The 22,049-nt window shown below is 50.2% G+C and overlaps 1 protein-coding gene across 2 annotated transcripts in view; it reads left to right on the top strand.

Moving 5' to 3' along the window:
* LOC138567210 (alpha-2,8-sialyltransferase 8F-like) overlaps nt 1–22,049 on the top strand; it is a 364,915-nt gene that overhangs the window by 210,967 nt on the left and 131,899 nt on the right. For both annotated transcript variants that reach the window (XM_069645198.1, XM_069645190.1), the window contains exon 6: nt 281–367. In XM_069645198.1, the coding sequence (XP_069501299.1) occupies nt 281–367 (87 nt within the window). The remainder of the gene's footprint in view (nt 1–280; nt 368–22,049) is intronic.

The raw sequence follows: 22,049 nt of genomic DNA, 5'->3' as shown, positions 1-22,049 counted from the left end.
ACTCTGCATGTCTCTCCTTCCCTTTTCCAGTCTCTGCTGGATGTCTCTGCATATTTCCCTCAACCCTCTAGAGTCTAAATGATCTCTCTTTTCCGCCCACAATCTTTGTGAGATGTCTTGTCATATTCACCTCACACACTTTACACGATAACTCCTGCCCTTTGCTCTCCTCCTTCTGTTCACGAGGAACATGATTTGCTAGACCCGTCCCTCTTAATCCAGCTCTCATTGGTTTTCGTCCTCCTGATGCTCACTCTGTGCTGCTCTTTACCCGTTACAGGATCAACTTGCCTCCTCTAAATTACACGGATGACGTTGGGACAAAGGTTGACCTAGTTACTGCAAAACCAAGCATCATAGTCAACAGGTATGTGGAGAATTGAATCTTAAGAATTCCATTGTATCACACTGCTTACATTTCCACAATACATACAAGGGTTATCAAATCTAACAGTTTTGGCTTTTGCAATTGCTCAGTGCATTTTATAGTTGTTGGCCGCGTCAAGACTTGGCGAAATGTATAGAACAGGGCTGGTCCCCACATGACTATTATTACATGAGCTGTTCAGACACCCCAGGATATTGAGGCCCCAGGTTATTGCGGCACCGAGTTCCACATTTTGTGACAAGAAAAAGGAAAAAATAGAGCACTAAGTGCACATTCTATAGGTTGCTTCTGAACTTACAGAAGTAAGTGGCAGATAGGTAAAATACAATAGTGTACACCAATTTGGATCATCTCGAAAATGTTGCAGCAAATTTACAAATTACCAATTTTGCACTTTTTTATTGCAATTGAAAAATCACTGTAATCTTCAGCTGGGCGATTAAATAAATACCTCTAGCACTTTACATCAGCAGCTGAGGTACCGACAGTGCAGTTTATACCGCTTACTAAGGAGGCAGATAAAGACTGCGGTACTTTCCTATATGGCATCAACAATCCTGTTTAAAAAAAAGGTCTTCAAGCCCCGAAGACATCCACCAGAACAGTGCTACCCCCAAAATAGGATCATACCACTCTGAAATAGAGTACATGTATACTGCTCGCCAATGATCTTTTGAAGCAAGAGGATAATCTTGTTCTGTACCAAGACCCAGCGTCAGTTTACCAGAATGCCTATGCAAAGAGGGTCCTCATTTATGTAAACCTGCTAATTAACACTGATGTTTGGAAGATACAATAGCGTGAAGGCCATACGCCCATTTGTGGCATTGGAGCAGCATTCCTGGGATCTCGTCTCAGTACTTGTGTGCAGGTTTCACGGTTAACAGCACATCTCCAGATCCACGCATACATCCAAACTAGCGGGGCCCACCTCAAGGGGCGCGCTCGTTGCTTTTAGTGGCAACGTGTTTTTACTTTTTAAAACTCCACCAAATTATGAGACTGTTCGTGTTAAAGTCACTGATGCTGCTTTCGCTGCTCTCGCCACCAAGTTCCTCAAAGCAATCGTCTAATGTTGTTGATTCTGGTGGTAATGCCAAGTTGTCAACAGGTGTGGTCATCACCATTATCCTTACTATAACAAAATGTGTGTCCCTGGGGCGTCCAGTTACTGAATGTGCCCTATTGTTTTAGAATCAGAAAGCAAGAAATGCACGAACACTGCAGGACATTCAAACAGGACACTGCTAAGAGCAAGCATTGGCAAAGCAACCATCAGGATAAGCAGGCTGACTGGCCGGGCCTTCGCTGTGCACTTATTTGACAAAATATATGTAAACTTATACAATGCTGCTAAAAACATTACTGGTTGGTGAGTAGCTGGCGCGGATTTGTTTATGAAAGTGGCATTGGTAATGGTCCTTACTCTGTGTGGTTCTTCATTTTGTTGCTTAGCCCAGTCTGTGCCTTTAGCCACTAGTTATTATCCATAGATTGTCATCCAGTGGTGCCACAGACCGCCAAAGCCAATGAAAGTGAAGACCCTTTAAAAAATGCATTATTTGCCAATAGTGGATAGGTACATGAGTAAAGAGGTGGGCCTCATTAGGTGGTACATGTTAGGCAGAATTATAAGCAGTACTCTTTGGGAACACCACATACAATTAAGACGACACGTGTAAGCACACATTCATCTTTGGTTCAAGCCTGTACTACACAGTAAAGTGGTAGCAATGGCTGAGCAGCCAGACTTATCTCAAGAGTAAAGTGAGCAGTATCAGAAGTTACACAAAGGACAGCAATTGCTATGGTTCAAACAAACACTGGTTCAAGGTTTCTGAGTAATAGAATATACATTTATTTACACCATCAGTTATAAAACAATTCACTATTATAAAACAGCAGAAAATCGCAATCTTAATATACTACACAACACCCAATCAATTCTGGACAAGCTAAGCTCAAAATGCAGTGTGAGCAATATGGCACTCCAGCAATTTAAATAGGGAGGGAAAGATGAGGTTATTCAAAATCAAGCAACACCAACGAGTAAGTAGGCAGGGCAATCTAGAAAAGGCTTACTACAACTAGGATTCAAATCAATAGGCCTGGACCAATGTTAATGGTTCAGAGACTTTGCAGAGGGTCACACATTTCAGAGTAGTTTGCGGTTAAATCTTTACCAAGAGTTTGAAACGAAGTTGGTCAGAAGAAACATTATTTAAAAGAGTAGAGAAGGACAAGCCCTCGGATTGGCGAAAGATTTAAAACACTTTCACCGTGGTCGGACGGAACAAACAACTGGGTTGGAACAGTACCTTAGAAGAAGAAGAATGCAAGAATGCTGTAGCTGAGGCAGATGTTCCTGGCAGGTCCTGCAGGCTCACGGTTCCTGAAGCAACTGTCGGACTGACATGAAGGAGGAAGATTGGAGGGTCCTGCACTGCCCAGGGAAGAAACCAGCATCAGAGCGAAGCATTGAATAAAAGGTGCGCTCCTTAAAACCTAAACAGGGTCCAGTCCTCCTGGATATCCGGTTCACTGCAGCAAGTGCACAGCAAATTGGACCAGGGGAGGGAGGCCTTGCTTGGTGTTTGGCGAACTAGTTGGTCCCACCAGCTCAAGGGAAGAAGATTCCTTGCAGATCTTCAAAGTTTAATGAGATTCAGAACTGCAGCAGGGCTTCACCGGGAGGTTCAGTAGTTGCAGCAGTCCTCTTCCTTCAGCTTCTCTTCAGTTCTCTCGATCCAGTGGCAACTCTGCCTTCCAAATCCCAGAGACCTGCTTTTTATTCAATTTTCCCCCTTTCACACAGTCTGGCTGTCAGTCACACAGCAGGGTGGCTGTCCTGGTAGGACAGCCACCTAGCCAATCAAACAAGTGTGTGCCTTGGGTCTCCAAGGAGACCCTGTGCAGGGGGCCTAAAACCCCTCCCTCACATCCTGTCCACTCAGACTCTCGGACGCGTAAGGAGGGCTTCTGTGCAGAAGCCTGCCAAAGAACGGCGAACAAAGGAACCAAACCTGGTTTGGCACGCAGAGTAAAACACGAGAAAGACCTTTGCAAAAAGAAATGGCGAATAAACCCAGCTGGAACCAAATAAAAGTAAATGGGGTCCAGCGGATTAATGTTTGAGGCTACTAACATAGCCTAAAACAGTACCAAGGCTATTTTCATAGACCGCGTTAGGAAAAATATGGTAGATGCCACTGCCACCAGCCAAATCTTAAAGAACGGGGAACAAAATAATGTTCAATGAGAGACAGACAAAAAGGGAGAGCTATTAACCCTTTCCAGTACTCTATGTAAGATAGTTTGTACTGGGTCTGTGAATTTAAAAAGACTAATAAAGTCCATGGCAACTTTACATGTTCTGGGAGATAGTAGTCAGTCCCAGAAAATGGAGTTTAAAGTGGGAAAAAGACAACCCTGTGTCACTGCACTAAAGGTGCTGTGTGATACAGTAAAAAGATGATGCCTATGGAGTAGGTGAGACTCCAGTCTATGAACACAAAAATGTAAAACACACAGCAAAACACATGTAAGAGTGGGAAAAAGGGCCCACACTCTTACCAGGTGAAAAAAAGAAATCCTAGAAATCCAGCAAAGCGTCTGAGGGACTCAGTAGGTAAGGGAAATTAGCCATTCTGGAGAATTCTCCCTAACAGTACATCTGCCAAATTACCCCCAAAATCGTTTCATGTTACCATCACTTGGTCCTGTTGATTTACAATGGCATTACAAGTGGTGGTAATTCCCCATTTTACTGCTGGCGGAAATGATGTGCGGTAAATTTGCAGATTCATGGGGGTAAAGTGTCAGATTCATCTCCAGCTTTATGCTGGAGATACATCCTCCACTTTACCTCTGAATAGGTAATTCGGCAGTGTAGACAAAACGGCAGCAATTCTGTTACCCCTCCCCTAAAAAGTGTCTGTAACTGATTTGCCTCCACTTTAGTCCCGCACTGCCGAACTTGCAATGAGACCTGTGGGGCAGCTTGATCTTTGCAAGCTCAAATCCTGCAGCAAGACTTACTCAGCCTTTCCACTGTAAAGAATGGAGGGGGGGTCTCTACTTCTGCTCTCTATATGGTAGATGAGAGGCACAGAGGACCCCAGCCAAGATTCTCTATTGTTGGTAGCAATGGACGAGCAATCAAGGCCTAGCTTCTCAGGAGGTGATGCAGGCTGGTTCTTAAGTACAGTGTAGTCCCCAAGCCCCCACAAAGGAATGTCCACACACTGTATTAGTTAAAACGCAGTCTTTATATGATTAATATTCAAGGTTATGTACACTATCACAATAACTCACTTTGTGCTCAGAAAATCCAGAATGGCAAATATATACAGTTCTAAAGTGGTACCACAATTATTATCAGATCTCATTAAAGTGCATCAACTATACTCTGGTTAAATGTCACACAGATCAAGGAATAGAAGTAACCAACAATAGATATAGGAGGAAAGCAGTTGGTTAGAACAATGGGCAGAATATTGACCCCTACCAACTAGGCACAATTCTGTGTGGAGATCCCCCCAGCTGGGCAACCTGTAAATTAAAGATATATCACAAGCCCAGTCCATATATTGTTCTATAAGTCTTATTTCCTTCTATAAGGTTTCTAGCACCGCAATGTACCTGGTAGAGCAGAGTTCTTCAAGGAGGCGTCGATTGATCCTTCTTTAGTGACTCCCTTTAAAGCAGGAGCCACGGATCATCAAGAGACGTTGAAGAAGTTGAACTTGGCTTCGACAGAGTTGATAAAAATGTCGATGGTGCCGAGACCACAGCGTCGACCCAGGCGGTGCTCGTCGGTGACGTCCTGCGAGGGTGAGGTGTGCGGGGCACCTCAGCGTTTGATAGTTCAGGACCGCAAAGAGTTTCTGAAGAACTGTGCCCCGACAAGGGTGTCGAGTCGTCAAAGTCTTTGTGGTCTTCAGGTGGTTGGAAACCCACCGGCAGATGCTCCTCGGCGCGTGGACGGCCTGGCCTTCTCCGGCGGGATAAGGTGGGCGGCAGTGCGGACGAGCGCGTCCGTTAATCAAGTGTTAGGCAAAGGAGCGTGCAGCTCCGGTCGTCGGTGGCACGGCGTCAAGCCATCCCCTCTTCTGGGCAACACAGCTTCGATGTGCCTCCAGCGGTTACCGCGATACTCCGAACTCTGGTCTATGGCAATGGACTTTGACGGCATTGATGTCCTGGTGCTTTACTTCGTTCTCCTCGGCGGTTCCCGTCTCCGGTCGGCAGCCTGTCGAGGGTCTGACTTCCAGGGAGCTCCGGCGAAGGTTAGCGGTGCTCGATGGTTCCTCGGAGCACGGGAAGAGGGTGCCTAACCAGGTCCTCTCTCGGATCAGTCCTTGATTAACTCGAGAGCTTTCGGATCGGGTTGAAGCAAATACAGCAGCAGTTCTTCTTCCAGCGCGGGCGTCAAGGATAAGCAGTTCCAGTTACTCTTCAAATGTCAACTAAACTTCTGAACAATTTCCAGTGGTGAGAGGTCCCCAGATATACTATTCTGTCTCTCATCCACACTGCTGGGCCACACTCAGCAGCCAATCATACAGAAGGAAATTCATGCAGTCAGTCAGCCAATCAGGCATACAGTGCATTCAGGCCATACTACTCCCTCTTAGACACTCACAACAAGGAATGTGTATTGGGACAAGTACCCAGCCATTCAACACTACACACTGCATTCATACCCGTTTCGGGCAGGGCTGTCTCAGTCGGGCCTCATTCCGAGTAGGGCGGTAAGAGATACCGGGCACCAGTAAGGAGACCGGTGCCGGTAATCCCTTACTGCCCTACTACGAGGTCCGTTAACGGGTCTCTTTCTTAATGCCTGGTCTAACCAGGTGTTAGGGACGGGACCCGTTAAGGGACTTCAGAGCTAATAACGGTACTGCAAATTGCGGTACCGTTATTAGCTACTTCCTCATTCCCATTGACCCCTATGGGGGCTCAATGGGAATGGGGAATGTTTTTTTCAATGGGGACTTACCGGTTCCGCAAAGGTCGGACTACACCGGTAAATCCCCATTGAACGAGATTGGTGCCGGTACCTTTATTGGAGGCAGTCATGGCGCAAATAGCGCCATGACTACCTCCAATCTCGGAATGAGGCCCATTATTGTGTCATACACCTGAAACCAGACATCCACAACAAGAGGTGCATATTGGTCACACACGCCATTCACCCAGGTCCCACCCACAGGGTGTACCCACAACATACAGTCACTGGGAAGGCTCCAGCCAGTCTGGCCTGGACTTCACAACAACACCATATATGGAACTTCCACCCCACAGCCAGTCAGGGGGAAGGGACAGAGTCAGGGCTTCCCATGACATTTGGAAAACAAGGTAATAGGCAATAGAAAGCATGAGGCCCCAGGGGCCTTCTTGTTTCCTATCAGGAATCAACTGATTTCAATGGCAGGGCCTGGGTATCCCAAAATGGAGGATACTCGGAGCACCTGTAAAATTCAGCATGGAGCTGCCACCAGCCCATACCCAGCTCTGTGGGCCACACATAGGTGCCCAAAAACATACACTAGGGGCACAGGGTTGCACCGCCACCCATGGGTGCCATAAGGGTATCCCATGGGTCTGTGCACCAAACCAAAAACAGGAAGAGCTGCACTGCCTGGAGTACCATATGGACTCATGCGCAGAAAACAATACAGAACACAAATGAAAAAGGACTGTAGGACATGGACAGAGAGGCCCTGTCCCTCCAATGCATTTCCAGCATCACAGTTGGCCACCTCAGACTGAGGTTAGGGTACCTAATCTCCCACGAGATAATCACCATCATCCAGATGGTCAACATACCTTCTGGAAAGGCCATTGCATTATCGTGACTCTTCCCTGGTCTATGCTCTATGGTAAAGTCTTGCCCTTTCAGGCTAATGGACCCCCTGAGCAGTTTCGGGTTCTCACCCTTCATCTGCATAAGCCACTTCAGGGGCTTATGATCTGTTTGGACCTTGAAGGTAGACCCCGTAAGGTAGAGCCTAAAGTGCTTAAGGCTCCAAACTATGCTAAAACATACCTTTTCAACAGTAGCCCACCTAAGTTCTCTACCCTTGAGTTGTCTACTGATGAATATAATAGGATGTTCCCTCCCTTTGTCATCTAACTGGGACAAGACAGCTCCAATTCCGGTGTTGCAGGCATCCGTCTGGACGATAAAGGCTCGGCTGTAGTCAGCGCAAACAACACAGGTGCCCTACACCGACTTTCTTTCAAGCCATCAAAGGCCCTCTGACAGTCTTCAGTCCAATTAACCTTCCTCGGCTGTTTGGGTGAAGTCAGTGCTGTCTGTGGTGCAGCTATGGTTCCATAGTCCGCCATGAATTTGCGATAATACCCAGTGAGGCCCAAAAAGGCTCTCACCTGGGTTTGAGTAGTGGGAGTCTCCCAGTCATGTACATCCTGTACTTTACTGGGGAGAGGTTGGATTTGACCCCCTGCTGCTACCTCATGACCAAGATATGTGAATTTCCCCTGAGCTATCTGGCACTTGGTGGCCTTGATAGTGAGGTTAACCTTTTTCAAGGCCTGCAACACCTTTCCAGATGTGTCAAATGCTCTTCCCAGGTGGAACTGTAGACGGCAATGTCGTCTAGGTATGCCACATAAAAGGCCTCCAGCCCACTGAGCGCATGATTGACCAATCTCTGGAAGGTGGCAGGGGCATTATTCAACCAAAAAGGCATGACCCTAAACTGGTAGAGTCCCTCAGGTGTTGGGAACGCCGTCTTTTCCTTGGCACGGTCCGTCAGAGCTATTTCCAATAGCCCGAGGTAAGGTCAAAGGTGCTCACAAATTTGGCAGCACCTATGGTGTCCATGAGCTCATCAGCCCTGGGCAACGGGTGCGCGTCAATTTTGGTGACGGCATTGACTCTTCGGTAGTCCACACAGAACCTCCAATCCTTGGTACCTGCCTGGGAACTTGCCTTGGGGACAAGGACCACTGGACTGGACCAGGGACTGGTTGAGGGTTCAATAATACCCAGATCCAACATCTTGGCGACCTCAGCCTGGATGTGGTTCTTAACGGTATCTGACATACGGGAGCACCTACTTTTGACAGGCACACTGTCACCAGTGTCCATTCCGTGCCTACACCACGGTGTAAGGCCTGGTGTCAGAGAGGCATATTGCCGGGGCAAAGCCCTGCAGGCCTTCTGCTATTCTGTCGTCAGATCGGGAGAGAGATGCACTCCCTCCACTGAGCCATCCTGAGGGTTGCTATGCAGCAAATCAGGAAGGGGCTCACTCTCATCCTCTTCTTGCTCTGAAGCTAGCAAGAGACATGAGACATCTGCTTGCCTGTGCAAAGGCTTGTGTCTGTTAACATGGAATACCTGAGGGGCTACCCCAGGGACTCCCATGTCAACCATATAATTGACTTCGCCCATCTTGGAGATGATCCTGAAGGGTCCAGTCCACTTGTCTGCCAAAGCTCTAGGCTTGGTAGGCTCCATCACAAGGATATCCTGTCTAGGAGTCCAATCCACTTGCAAGGCTTTAAGGTCATGCCAGTACTTATTCAATTCCTGGCTGGCCTTGAGATTTGCTGTTGCTTGACCCATCGTCAGTGTCATCCTCCATCTGAGGCCTAACACATAGTCCCCCACTTGCTTGGTGGTACCTCGACGGGTCGCTTCCAAACCTTCTCTGATCAAGGCAAGGAGCCCCCTCACGGGATATCCAAAGAGTAACTCAAAGGGGCTGAAACCAACACCCTCTTGAGGTACCTCTTTGTAAGCGAACAACAGGCATGGCAGGAGGAGATCCCATTTCCTCCTTAGGGGCTGTTCCAAAGCGCCTAGCCAAGCCCTTGGGAGTTTTATTAAACCTCTCAACCAGAGCATTGGTCTGGGATGGTAAGAGGTGGAGAACATGTAGGTTACCCCACACTCTTTCCACATGGTTTTCATGTAACTAGACATGAAGTTGGATCCTCTGTCAGAGACAACCTCCTTAGGGAATCATACACAGGTGAAAATGCCCAGGGAGCCTTGGCAACCACCTTGGCAGTAACAGTCCGAAAGGAGTATAGCCTCAGGGTACCTGGTGGCATGATCATCCAAGACCAGGATGAACCGATGTCCACCTGAAGTAGGATGGTCAAAGGGACCAACAATGTCGATGCCTACCCTCTCAAATGGTGTGCCAACCACTGGCAATGGTTGCAGTGGGGAAATAACACAGCCTCCAGTCTTGCCAGACAACTGACAAGTTGGGCAGGTCCTGCAGTGGGACTCCACTTCTACTACCATCCATGGCCAGTAGGAATGGGCAGAGAGCCTCTGCTTAGTCTTCTTGGTACCAAGATGACCAGCTAAGGGCACCTCATGCGCCAACTGCAGCAGGAAGGGCCTCTAAGCCTGGGGTACCACCAACCTCTTGAGGGCACCAGGTTCAGGCTTATTGGGCTCACTAACAAGGAGCTCATCCTCCCAATAAATCCGGAATGTTCTACGCACTTCTCCTTGTGCCTGGGACAGGGCCTGTTTCCTCAGACACTCGAGAGAGTGGCACTCTCTCTGTCCCTTACAGAAGTACACCCGGGAGGGTCCCCCTTCAGCCAACAGGCATTGAAGGCCGGGGTGGTCCTCCGGGCCGAGAACCTCTCCCGCAGGAGAGCCTTCTGCCTCTTCTCCCTTAGGAGTTGAGTTTAGGTTTTCCACTGGACCCAGCCTGTCCGGAGCATGGATCCCAATGGGTGCTGTAGGAACAGCAGGAAGAGAAGGAGCCCCCTTCACAGAGGTGGCCTCCTTGTTCTTCTGTCTTCTTGCCTTAGGCCTTGCCTTTGGCTCGGGTACTTGACGCACAGCCAGACCCTATGTCACCTGTAACCTAGTGACTGCAGCAGCAGTCAGGGGGAGACCATCAGAGATGAACCCCAACTCTACTAGATCATTACCTAACAGAATGTTAGCAGGGACATTGTCCTGAAACAGGACAAGAAGCTTTGCTGTCTTGTCTCCAATCATGAGTGTGACTAAGGCTACAGGTGATAATTTGGGAGGCCCACCAGCTAACCTGGTGGTTCTCAGAGGAGCACCTACATAGTCCTCTGGCTTGAGCAGGGTCCTGTCCACCACCATCATGCTTGACCCAGTGTCTCTCAAACCAGTAGAAGGCTGGCCATTCAAGAGGACACTTCTCAAAAACCTATGGGTGTTCTGTGGGATAGTCGCCAGTACTTCCGCGTACTGATCCCAGGCCCCAAGGGACACTAAGGAAATCTCTACAGGCGCACCAAATGTGATCCCTTTAGAGGAGGGGAGGACAGTGGCCTCCACCTCAGACATGGGGTAAGGGTAGCTCAGGCTGACAGCCTGTACTCCAAATGCCTTTCCTTTGCACTTGGAGTCACCCCTCTTGTGATCCAGAGCTCCACATTCCCAACAGGTGCCAGAAATGCAGGGTATGGTACTGGAACCACTGGGAGCCTGCTTTGCAGCAGGAGGGCCACTACTCTTGTTTCCACCCATAGATGACTTATCCCCACTAGATTTTTGGGTCTTAGGAGAGGAAGGTTTTGGTTTACTCGACTGTGATTGCTTCTGGGACTCCTCAGCTTTCTGAGAGGTCCCCTTTTCTTTGTCCTTGTCCTTCCCACTGGAGTCCTTAGGGGACACCCAGTGGGAGACCCACGTGTCAGCCAACCTAGCCAGCTTAAAGGGATCCAAAATGTTCTGGTCAGCCACATACTGCCGCAGCTCTGGTGAACAGGCTTCAGAAAAATGCTCAAAAAACAACAGGTGGGACAATTCAACAAATGTTTTCACTTTGTAAGCATCAATCCACCCCATCGTGTTTATGTGAGCAGTACTCACCCAGTTAACCCAAGACACATTCTCTCTCTTCTTAAAATCCCGAACCTTTTAAGGTATTGGGTAGGTACCTTGCCAAACTTGGCAATCAAAGCAGACTTCATGCACTCATACTGACCCCTTTCTTCCACACTCAGTTTCAGAATACAGTCATATCCAGTCTGAGGCACTCTGCTCAACAAACACTTAGCCCAATCTCTCTTATCAACATAATGAATTGCACAAGCCATTTCAAACGCTTGAATCCAATGAAGGATATCAGAACCCTCCACAAACGCACCAACCAAATCTTTTATAAACTTGGTGGCTGGTGGCCTGCCACTCTCAACTGGTGTAGCTGAAGTCTCCACTCTAGCTTTCTCTAGCTGGATTCTTTGGTGCTCAGTGTCCCTATCTTTGAGTATCACTTGCTGTGCCAACTCCTCTTTCTTCAACTCAGCTTCTGGTGCCAACTTTTTGTATTGAAAGCATAACTGTTCCCGTTGTAGCTCCAAGTTCAATCTTCAGGGCTTCCCCCTGAAGAGCAGTGCTGGGGTTCGGAACAGAGGCAGCGGGAATGGTGGGATTCCCAGAATCAGATTCAGCAACAACCCCAGGGGTAGAGTCCTCATTGGTTGCATCCCCCCCCTTCAAGAGTTTCACCATCAGCCTGGTAGTACACCAGGGCAGCTATAAGCTCAGCCCTAGACTTATCCACAAAGTGTAACTCCCTGGCTTCACAGGCACTCTGCAGAGCCTCTAAGCTCACCCTAGTCAATTGACCATTTGCAATAGACTCCATTGCTTGTAATGCAGTTATCTTGTACACAACTAAACCTCAATTTAACAAAGTGCAGATATTTTGTAAGTGGCATGGTTATACACTGATTCTTAAAACCATAAGCATCCCACTGCTGCCACCAGTGTAAAGACCGGAGGGGGGACTGCACTTCTGCTCTCTATATGGTAGAGGAGAGGCACAGAGGACCCCAGCCAAGATTCTCTATTACGGTAGCAATAGACAAGCAATCAAGGCCTAGCTTCTCAGGAGGTGATGCAGGTTGGTTCTTAAGTACAGTGTAGTCCCCAAGCCCCCACAAAGGAATGTCCACACACTGTATTAGTTAAAACACAGTCTTTATATGATTAATATTCAAGGTTATGTACACTATCACAATAACTCACTTTGTGCTCAGAAAATCCACAATGGCAAATATATAGTTCTTAAGTGGTACCACAATTATTATCAGATCTCATTAAAGTGCATCAACTATACTTTGGTCAAATGTCACACAGATCAAGGAATAGAAGTACCAACAATAGATATAGGAGGAAAGCAGTTGGTTAGAACAATGGGCAGAATATTGACCCCTACCAACTAGGCATAATTCTGTGTGGAGATCCCCCTACCTGGGCAACCTGTAAATTAATGATATATCAGAAGCCCAGTCCATATATTGTTCTATAAGTCTTATTTCCTTCTATAAGGTTTCTACCCTCCCAGTGTACCTGGTAGAGCAGAGTTCTTCGAGGAGGCATTGATTGATCCTTCTTGAGTGACTCCCTTTTAAAGCAGGAGCCACGGATCGTCGAGAGGCGTTGAAGAAGGTGAACTTGGCGTCGATGAAAAGTTTGATGGTGCTGAGACCACGGCGTCGATCCAGGTGGTGCTCGTCGGTGACGTCCGGCGAGGATGAGGTGTGTGGGGCACCTCAGGATTTTGATAGTTCAGGACCGCAAAGAGTTTCTGAAGAACTGTGGCCCGACAAGGGCGTCGAGTCGTCAAAGTCTTTGTGTTCTTCGGGTGGCGGGAAACCCACTGGCGGATGCTCCTCATCGCGACAACGGCCTGGCCTTCTCCGGTGGGATAAGGCGGCGGCAGTGCGGACGAGCATGTCCGTGAATCTAAAGTCTTAGGCAAAGGAGCGTGCTGCTCCAGTCGTCGTCGGCACGTCGTCAAGCGGTTCCCTCTTCTGGGCAACACGGCTTTGATGGGCCTCCAGTGGTTACGGCGATGCTCCGAACCCTGGTTGACAGCAATGGACTTCGACTGCATCGATGTCCGGGTGCTTTACTTTGTCAAATTCATCATGGAGCTGCCACCAGCCCATACCCTGCTCTGTGGGCCACACATAGGTGTCTAGTGTAAAACATACACTAGGGGCATAGGGTTGCACCCCCACCAATGGGTGCCATAAGGGTTTCCCAAGGGTCTGTACACCAAACCAGTCCCATATGGACTCCTGGGCAGAAAACAATACAGAACACAAATGAAAATGTACTACAGTACAAGGACAGGGAGGCCCTGTCCCTCCAATGCATTTCCAGCATCACATCCACCTACTGAGGTTGATAAATAAAGTTCAATTTAAAAGAGGATAATAATGCGGCTATTACTAGAGTGCCCCAAAGATGGGGAGTCACACATGAAGCAAAATATTTCAGCACATTGATGTGATTCTGGACAAATCACGCTTTCGGGCCAATTCATAGAATTCAGCACAGAAGTAGCGCACGCGTTTGGCGCAGAGAGGGAGCATGCGCCAGCCACGTTCGCCAAATAGCATTTAGGCGCATTGCATATTCATGGATTACCCTAGCCATTTGCAGCCGTGGTGCAACGAACATCCAGCAGCGCCAGTTACGCCCCCAAAAACACCACTTGCGCCAGAAAAAGCCATAGAAATCCCCATTATGGCGCAAAGGGTTGCGCTAACCCTGGACCAGCTAACAGCCCCCCTACACCGTAATCGCGTGAAAAACTATGCGTAGCCCACTAGCGGCAGCCAAAATGCGTGAAAATCTACTTGCGCACCCCCTTCAATACACATACCCTGCCCGTGTCTGCCAAATCGCACGATTAGCGCTCTCGCGTACCCCTGAATCAACGTACCCCACTCATGGAAGCCATAACACGTGGAAATCTCCCTGTGCACCCCCTTGAATACATGTACCCCAGTCGTGCCAGCCAAAACGCATGAAAATCTACGTGCACACCCCCTTGAATATGCGTACCCCGCTCGCGCCAGCCAAATCACGTGAAAATCTACTTGTGCACCCCCTTGAATCCACGTACCCTGCTTGCGCCAGCCAAAACGTGTGGAAATCTCCCCACGCACACCCTTCAATACGCATACCCCGCTCGCACCAGCCAAATCGCGTGATTAGCACATTCGCGCCAGCCAAAATGCATGTAATTCTCCCTGCGCACCCCCTTCAATATGTGTACCCTGCTTGCGCCAGCCAAATCATGTGGAAAGTGCTGTGCGTGTGGTGACAGGTGTCGAGGTGTCCCCCCTGCGGTGTGGGCTGCCTGCGGGGCATGGTCACGGGTGATGGGCTGCCGATTCATGACCCCCACTAGTGACAGGCACCTGCATGCAGGCCCCGACTCATGACCCCCACCTCATGACCCCCACCAGTAACGGGCACCTGCAAGCAGGCCTGACTCATGACTCCCACCAGTGGCGGGCACCTGCAAGCAGGCCCCGACTCAGGTCCTCACAACCAACACATTGTCACTACATAAAATCATGTAGCAAATGTCCACCCAAATGCCACCCCACACTGCCCCCCCACAGTGCAACTCCACACCCATCCATTGACCCCACTTCCCAGTACAGGCCCCATGGCATTTCATTCACAGAATCACACATCCATGCACCCAAAGACATGCCCAACATGGCCACACAGCAGTGACACATGACTGAGGCAATGACGACTGACACATGCACCAAACACATGAAAGCAGACAACACAAATATATGACTTGATGAAAATGTATTAAAAAAATGAAATTTACCAAAGGAAAAGCAACCATGACAATGAAAAATAAATGAATGTTAAATGAAATGCAAAATCCAAAAAAACATGAAATCCGAAAAAAAAGCAAATCCTCAAAGTGGTCTATGTCCAAAGTCCAGAAATCAAATTCCAAAGGGTAAACCAAAAAAAAAAAGAATAATAAAATACACAGTATCACAACTATGTACAATGACATTTTGAGGGTCCATGATCCCAAAACAAAATGAAAATTACCAAAAAACTCTACAAAAATACAACTATATACAAAAAGTGGAGCAATGTCCGTGGACTCCAAAAAAAGAATAAAACGAAAGGAAACCTAAGCCTAAATAACTATTTACAATGGCGGTGGGCTAGTCCTACAACTCACCGTTCTTCCCAAGAGTCTTGGCCAGGGCATCATCGAACCCCGAGCCTATGGGCCGGAGGCAGGACTGCACTGTATCCTCGAGGGCTCGCAGGGATGCTGCCATGCTCTCCGCCAACTCCCTACGAGTCTCCTCGAGGAAGTCTGCCCACCTCAAGGCTTGCCACATGGAGTTCTCCGCCCTGACCATGGTGAGCTGTGCCCTCTATGCCCGCCGCCGCTCTGCATCTATCCGCTGGCCCAAACGTTGCCACATGGAAGACACACTTTGTCCCGGGTCCTCCTGCCCTTCGGCCAATGCCTGCCCCTGTGATGTAGTCAGCCCCGAGTCTTAACGTCTTCTATGTCGAGCCTGCTGCCGCCATGATGCCATCCGCCTGTGCCACCACGACTGCCTCTTGCAACCCCTGGGGCTGTCGTGCACGTGCCCTGCCTGATGGTGCCTGCACAACCTCTGTTGCCAGGGGTCCAATTGCTGGGGTGACCACCTCTGCTGGACCTCCGACTCCCGACTGTGACAGGGATGGGATCTCCACCAGCCTGGCCGTGGTTGCTGGGGCAGGTCCACAGGGGACCCTGGTGGCATGTGGGCCGGAAGATGGCATGGAGTAGGACATAGTGCGTGAAGAGGAGGAGAGGGTCGCAAGAGCACCCTGCACATGGAGGAAACACCCGACAATGAGCCCTCCTAGCCAGTTAATGTTGGCACACACCTGTCCGTGATGATGTGCGTCGTCCTGCCAGGAAGCATGTACATCATCACGAATCCCGCATGTGCGCAAAGCGATACCGACTAGGATGGGCTCAACCCTATCGCGGGTCGCCACATCAGCAGGTAGAGGAGTGTCAGTTGACGTGGAACTCCCCCCTACCTGCGGACGGGCCTGGGATGGTGCATGGTGATGCAGTCTCAGTATCAGGGACAGGATTAGGCACAGGCCCCTCCGCGGCGACCTGTGCTGCCTCCTGCCCCTGCCCCTGGACTGCATCATTTGCACCAGTGGAATGACCCCCACCAGCCTCCATGTGTGGGTCTAATGCGGCCTCCTCCTCCTTCTCACCCACCACTAACCTGGATGCCTCTGCACAGTCTTCCGCTCTGGACAGCCCTTGCGGGGGCTCACCTGCCCCTACCGCTGCTGAGGAGCCCACTCCCAACCTCTGCCTTTTGGGCATCCCCTCGGCAGCTCTGGCCATGGACACGGCACCAGTCCCCTCCCTTCAGGAAGATTACATGTTATGGGAGGGTGACAGGGCCATGCGTCTCCTCCTGGTGTAGGCATCCCTGCAGCTCTGCTCCACAGCGCCATCTCCGTCCTCTTCCTCACTTGCCGCTGTAGATAGGGAGAGACTGAACACAAGCATCAGGGTACTGAACAAAAGTCTGCTAGACACAAAGCAATTGAAAATGAGTGGCACTGTCAAACGTCACTTCCATCATCACCCTCCACAACACACGGGTCAGTGCAAGCAACACACATGCACAAACAAGCATGGCACATGCAATAGACATTTGCATACATGTCCAAGGCACTGTTGGAACATCCGATGGGGGGCTGAACATCACATGTATCATGGGACATGCTGATCACATGCACACACACACACCACCGGACAGTCCTGCATCTGGCCATGTCTACCTCCCGTCACAGTGGATTCATGGACAACTAGGTCGCTTCAGTCAATTCACGCATCGTGATGGTCATGTGACATTCATCCATGCTGTTTCCCAGTCTCACACACACTACTTAGACACACTCACGTGTACATCATGCATGACCATGACGGTGACATCAGCATCCATGTCTCACACCCCAAACATGGCCAAGTCCAGATACAGGCATGCAAACATGTCTGTGTCATCACATGCTGCTGCACATCATGCATTGCAACACAGACACCATTGACGTAGAAAAGGCTTGAGTGGACTCACATGTAGCACTGTCATGGCCCTGCACACAGACATACATACATGGGGCATGCTAGACATGAGGCCAAGCTACACACTCCTGCCACAACTCAACATGCAGTACACTGGATAAGAACACATGGACACTTATCACTTGACTCCAGACAGGTCTGCAACTCGAGGACCTGGTGGTGAAGCGCTGGGTGTGTGCGCTCCAGAACCCACATCTGGATGTTGATCAACTGTTCCTGGCCCCCCACTTCTCCACTAGCTGGTACGAGGCGCCGGGCCTTGTTGTGGGTCCTGGACCTGAAGTCCTCCAAGCGCTTCAGGACATGCTTGCAGTCGCGGGATGCCACCCCCTCCACGTGGATGGCATCCACGATGTCTGACCAGATCCTCCTCCGTCCTTCCTTGTCGAGGCCTGATGATGAGAAAAGAGCATCATAATGCCCCAGGGCTTGCTCCACCAGGATGCCAACTTCATTTGCAGTGAAGCTGACAGCCCTCTGCCTCTCTGCGAGGGGGTTGCCACTGGCCCCGGATGGTGTTTGTTCCGATATGGCAACCCCCGAGGCAGGTGTGGGTGGGCAACAGGGTCCTGGGGCTGGGATATGGAACAATGGTACACCAGTTGGGAGTCTTCTGGGTCAGCAGAGGTGGTCTTACGAACAGGGTCCCTGGCAATGGCTTCTGTGCAGGCACCAAATAGCAGGGCACGTTGGCAGCAGGCAGGCTGGCAGCAGCAGATAGCTCGTAGGAGGCTGCTCATGGTTCTGGGGGGCAGGTAAATGGCCTTCTGGGCAGGAGTGTGGTCTTCCGTGTGTTGTCGCGTCGCCAGCTTGATGCAGAGTGAGTCTGCATGTGAAAAAACAGCAGGTGAGCATGGAATTCTAGGAAAGGCCTATATCGCGTACGTGCGTAAATGACGTGATGCGTTCGAGCGTTGCCTTCGGCAGGGGTTAAAGGTCCATGCGGCTAAGCAGTTTGCTGTACGTGCTTTTTGTGGAGACCGACAGTGTGTGTTTCTTCTTCTTGTGGGTTCACACGCGATTACTTCACACTGCTTAAAGTTCGTACTTCTTGTTTTGGCGGGGGAGTTGCCTGCGCGCACAGCACACGCGCATGTGTTTTTCTTTTCCACGCAAGGCAGACGGTGAGTCGCGCATGCTTATTTTTCATATTGCGGTTGCCCCTGTGTGTCGCGCACCCATTTCTGAGATCAGAGTAGCCTGCGTGTTCCACAGATATTTTTTGTGTCCCTGGGTACCGCTGCGTACTGCAGGAGGTTTTTTCCACGCACGTGGGCTACCGGGGTTTGCGTGCACATTTTCTTTTGGGGTGCCTGAGCATTGCGTGACCCGTCTTTTCTCACCAGGGGTCACAGACAGCCTTCTAGGAGCACAGGGGTGCGTCTGCGTCTAACATCACGTACTCTGCCCCCTTCACCCCAATTGCCCAGGACAATTGTGTGTACCTCCCATTGGCAATATATCATCTGTGCCATGGTTGGGAGGCCACCAAAAGGGAAGGGCGGCATAGCTGGGTGACCTCCAAGGGCTTGGTGTGGTGGGGCACGTAGCTGGGGTGGCCAGGGAGTCCAGGGGGGCTAAGGTGGACGCAGAGGGGGGCATGGCCAGGGTGTTCCACCGGAGCAGGATGTCCAGCAACTTGCTGGGACAGCCATGCCACCACTCCAAGCGGCTCAGTCTGCTGCTGCAGTCATCCCTGGCGCACATCTGACCCCACAGCCAGTGTCATCTGCTGGCAAGGGCCACCAGGTGGTGGAAGCTGCAGGTGCAGCTGTGGCAACCACCACCCAGGCTTGGGATCAGCCAGCGTAGGCTGCCTTGGCACAGGACTCCCAGGCAGATTTTCAGATGAGGAAGGCCAAGCCACGTGTGTCCAAGGTAGCTGTGACCAAGGCACATGTATCTGGGGCAGTGTTGACATCTGCTGCCCCAAACAGCCAGGTGGTGGGAGCTGCATGGGCAGATGCAGCCAACACCACCCCGGCAGGGAGTCTGCCAGCCAGGACTGTGTCAGTCACAGCCCGTGGCACTGAGGCAGTTGTGCTTCTGGGTCCTGGCAACAGCACCCAGCAGCCAATCACACAATCTAGGCCTTCCATCCTCATGCCAATTCCTACTCCCATTGGCCAGTCTACCATCGCCACTGCCCCTACTGACCAGAGCGGTATTTGCCTCTCAGGGTGCACACAACCAGCCAAGAGAAGGAAGTGTGCTTCTGCGTGAGAGGCTGGGACCCCAGACACGGCACCAGCCTCCGGCACAGCAAGGAAGAAGCCTTTCAATAAATTTGAACTGGACTTCCTTGTGGACTACGTTTCTGCACACAACCGCAATACGCTGGTGGGCTCAGGTTGCCATACTATGCCTGCCCAGCGTCAGATCCACTGGCAGTGCATTGCGGATAGTGTGAGTGCAATGGGATATGAGAGACGCACAGCTCAGGATTTCTACAAGCGTTGGACTGACCTCCGACGCTGTGCAAAACAGAAGCGGGCCTCTAATTACTCCCTGACTCTGGCGACTGGCAGTGGACCACCAAAGGAGGATGAACTCACTCTGCACAAGGAAATCGCTGCAGAGGTCATTGATCAGGAACAGATCCATGGAGTGGGAGAGATGCCGGATTATGACGCAACATCCGGTGAGTCTTGATGCATGTGTGTCCAGCCCATGTGTGTTTTGCTTGTGTGATGTGTTGTGATTGACTGCCGGTTCAGGCTATGTATTAATGAGTGACATGTGTGACACATGCAATGCTTTACTGATGGGTGCTTGTCGTCATGCAGTCTGCATGCAGACCATGTGCTGCACATGGGCGCAGTCCTAATTACAACACATGCACCCTACTTAGATGCAAGTCACTCGGCAGCCTCTCCTGTCCATGTACAAGCTCACTGACATGTTTGCATATAGCATGTGGTGTAGTTCCACCCAACACTCAGCCTATGTCGTCACATGACTGATCGCTATGTGAGGTGACACTGCAAGCTGCTCCTCCTCACGGGTATGCTTCCTTGCCTCTCCACCACCCTGCATCTCACTGTCTCCATGGTACTAGCGGTTTCCATGTTGGACTACTGCAATGGCCTGTTCCCCTTTCCTGTGTACATGCACGCTTCCCTGTGCAACACTGCCATACCTTTGCTGTGGGATACATCATTTGTACTTCATGCAGAGTGTCTCACTTGGACCGTGCAGATGGCACAGGCTCAGAGTGCACATGAGTGTTCATTCATGGACCATTGCATTCCCTGCAAGCCCCTATGGGTCCGTGGCAGGCTACTCATTGTACAACATCTCCAGTATTTTATCCGTCTCATGGTATTTGGTCATCCATATCATGCTCACTCCGGGTCACTTCATTATCATGCACATGTTTATGGTGTCCTTGTCTGTGTCTGTGTCGAGCACAGGCCTCCCTCTGTTACAGCCACCCTGCCTCCAGGCGACTGGTGTTGTGGCTTCTGCTTACATAGATGTACTTGTGATGGTTCCTCATGTGTCCTGCTTTCTGTCCCCCTCTCATCTGCTGTAGTCTCGGTTGTCTCAGATGATGCAATTGGCATCTGCTAACACTGTCTGCAACTTCACAGTACTCTGATCAGCCATTCAGAGCCATGCACTGGCTCCCTGCCATTCACCGGGGGGGAGTGGGGGGGGGTGACTGCAGTGCATCCCTACAACCCAGTGCCAACACTTTGCACATGATGACTGCACTTGCCCTTACAGTGCCGTTATGTCACAAGATTGACATCACTTCATTTTTGGTTCTGTTGATAGTTGAGGATGTACACATGCAGAGGTGTTGCTAGATCTAGAAAAGATCAAGGGACTATGCTGATGTCGCAACTCTCGAGACTAGTGGCTAGCCAGCCTTTTGGTTGTAGCTCCTGAGATTCTATCCGGGGCTACAACCAAAACATCAGGGGCTACAGCCCCCTTAGCCCCCCCTAGCAACGCCTCTGTACACATGTGCTGCACTGCACCCACGCACTTCTGAGCCATCTTTCACCCTTCAACATGCCTATTCACTTGTGTGTTGTCAAAGTGACCTGCCATGTATGTATCCATGTGCCTCCATTCACTGTATTTCAGAGCACTTACATTGTTGCATCCTGTGACACGTGTGCTTTTATTGATATTAATGTTCTTGTAGTGCATGTTGACATGCATTTTGCATGTGTCATGGACACTTTTATTTGACTTACTGCTGTGGCCATTTGGGAATTGTGCCATGGCTATGCTACGTGCCATCTCTTTGTTGACATCTGTAATTTGTGGCTAAGATATATGCCTGGCAGAAGGTTGTGTGTGATGCAGTTGAAATGCAACATACAGTACATGTGTGGGTTTCGCATTTGACACGCATCCATGTCTGCTTTCAGGGTCCCCTTCCATTTCATTGCCACTGCATGCATGCCACAGTTTGTGTCGTGTGTGACATGGCTGCTTCATGTGTTGGCCCTCAATAATGTGTTGTCTATGTGTGTGGTATGTGCTGCTGACATGTGTGCTTATTTTCTTTTTTTTGTTACAGGTAATGATGCAGCAGAAGCAGTGGAGGAGGAGATGGCAGACAGGGTGGAGGGTTCAGGTCACCAACCATCCACCAGTGGTGGTCATGGTCAGTGGCGTAACAGGGGCACCCGCAGCCCCCGCGGTGCGGGGGGGCCCAGGGGCTGCGGGGGCCCCCACGCCATCGTCACTGAAAGGGG

The sequence above is a fragment of the Ambystoma mexicanum genome, chromosome 1p, assembly GCF_040938575.1.
Source record: "Ambystoma mexicanum isolate Mex_15411 chromosome 1p, UKY_AmexF1_1, whole genome shotgun sequence".
In the NCBI taxonomy this organism is placed as follows: Eukaryota; Metazoa; Chordata; class Amphibia; order Caudata; family Ambystomatidae; genus Ambystoma; species Ambystoma mexicanum.
This window is presented reverse-complemented; position numbering and strand designations above follow the sequence as displayed.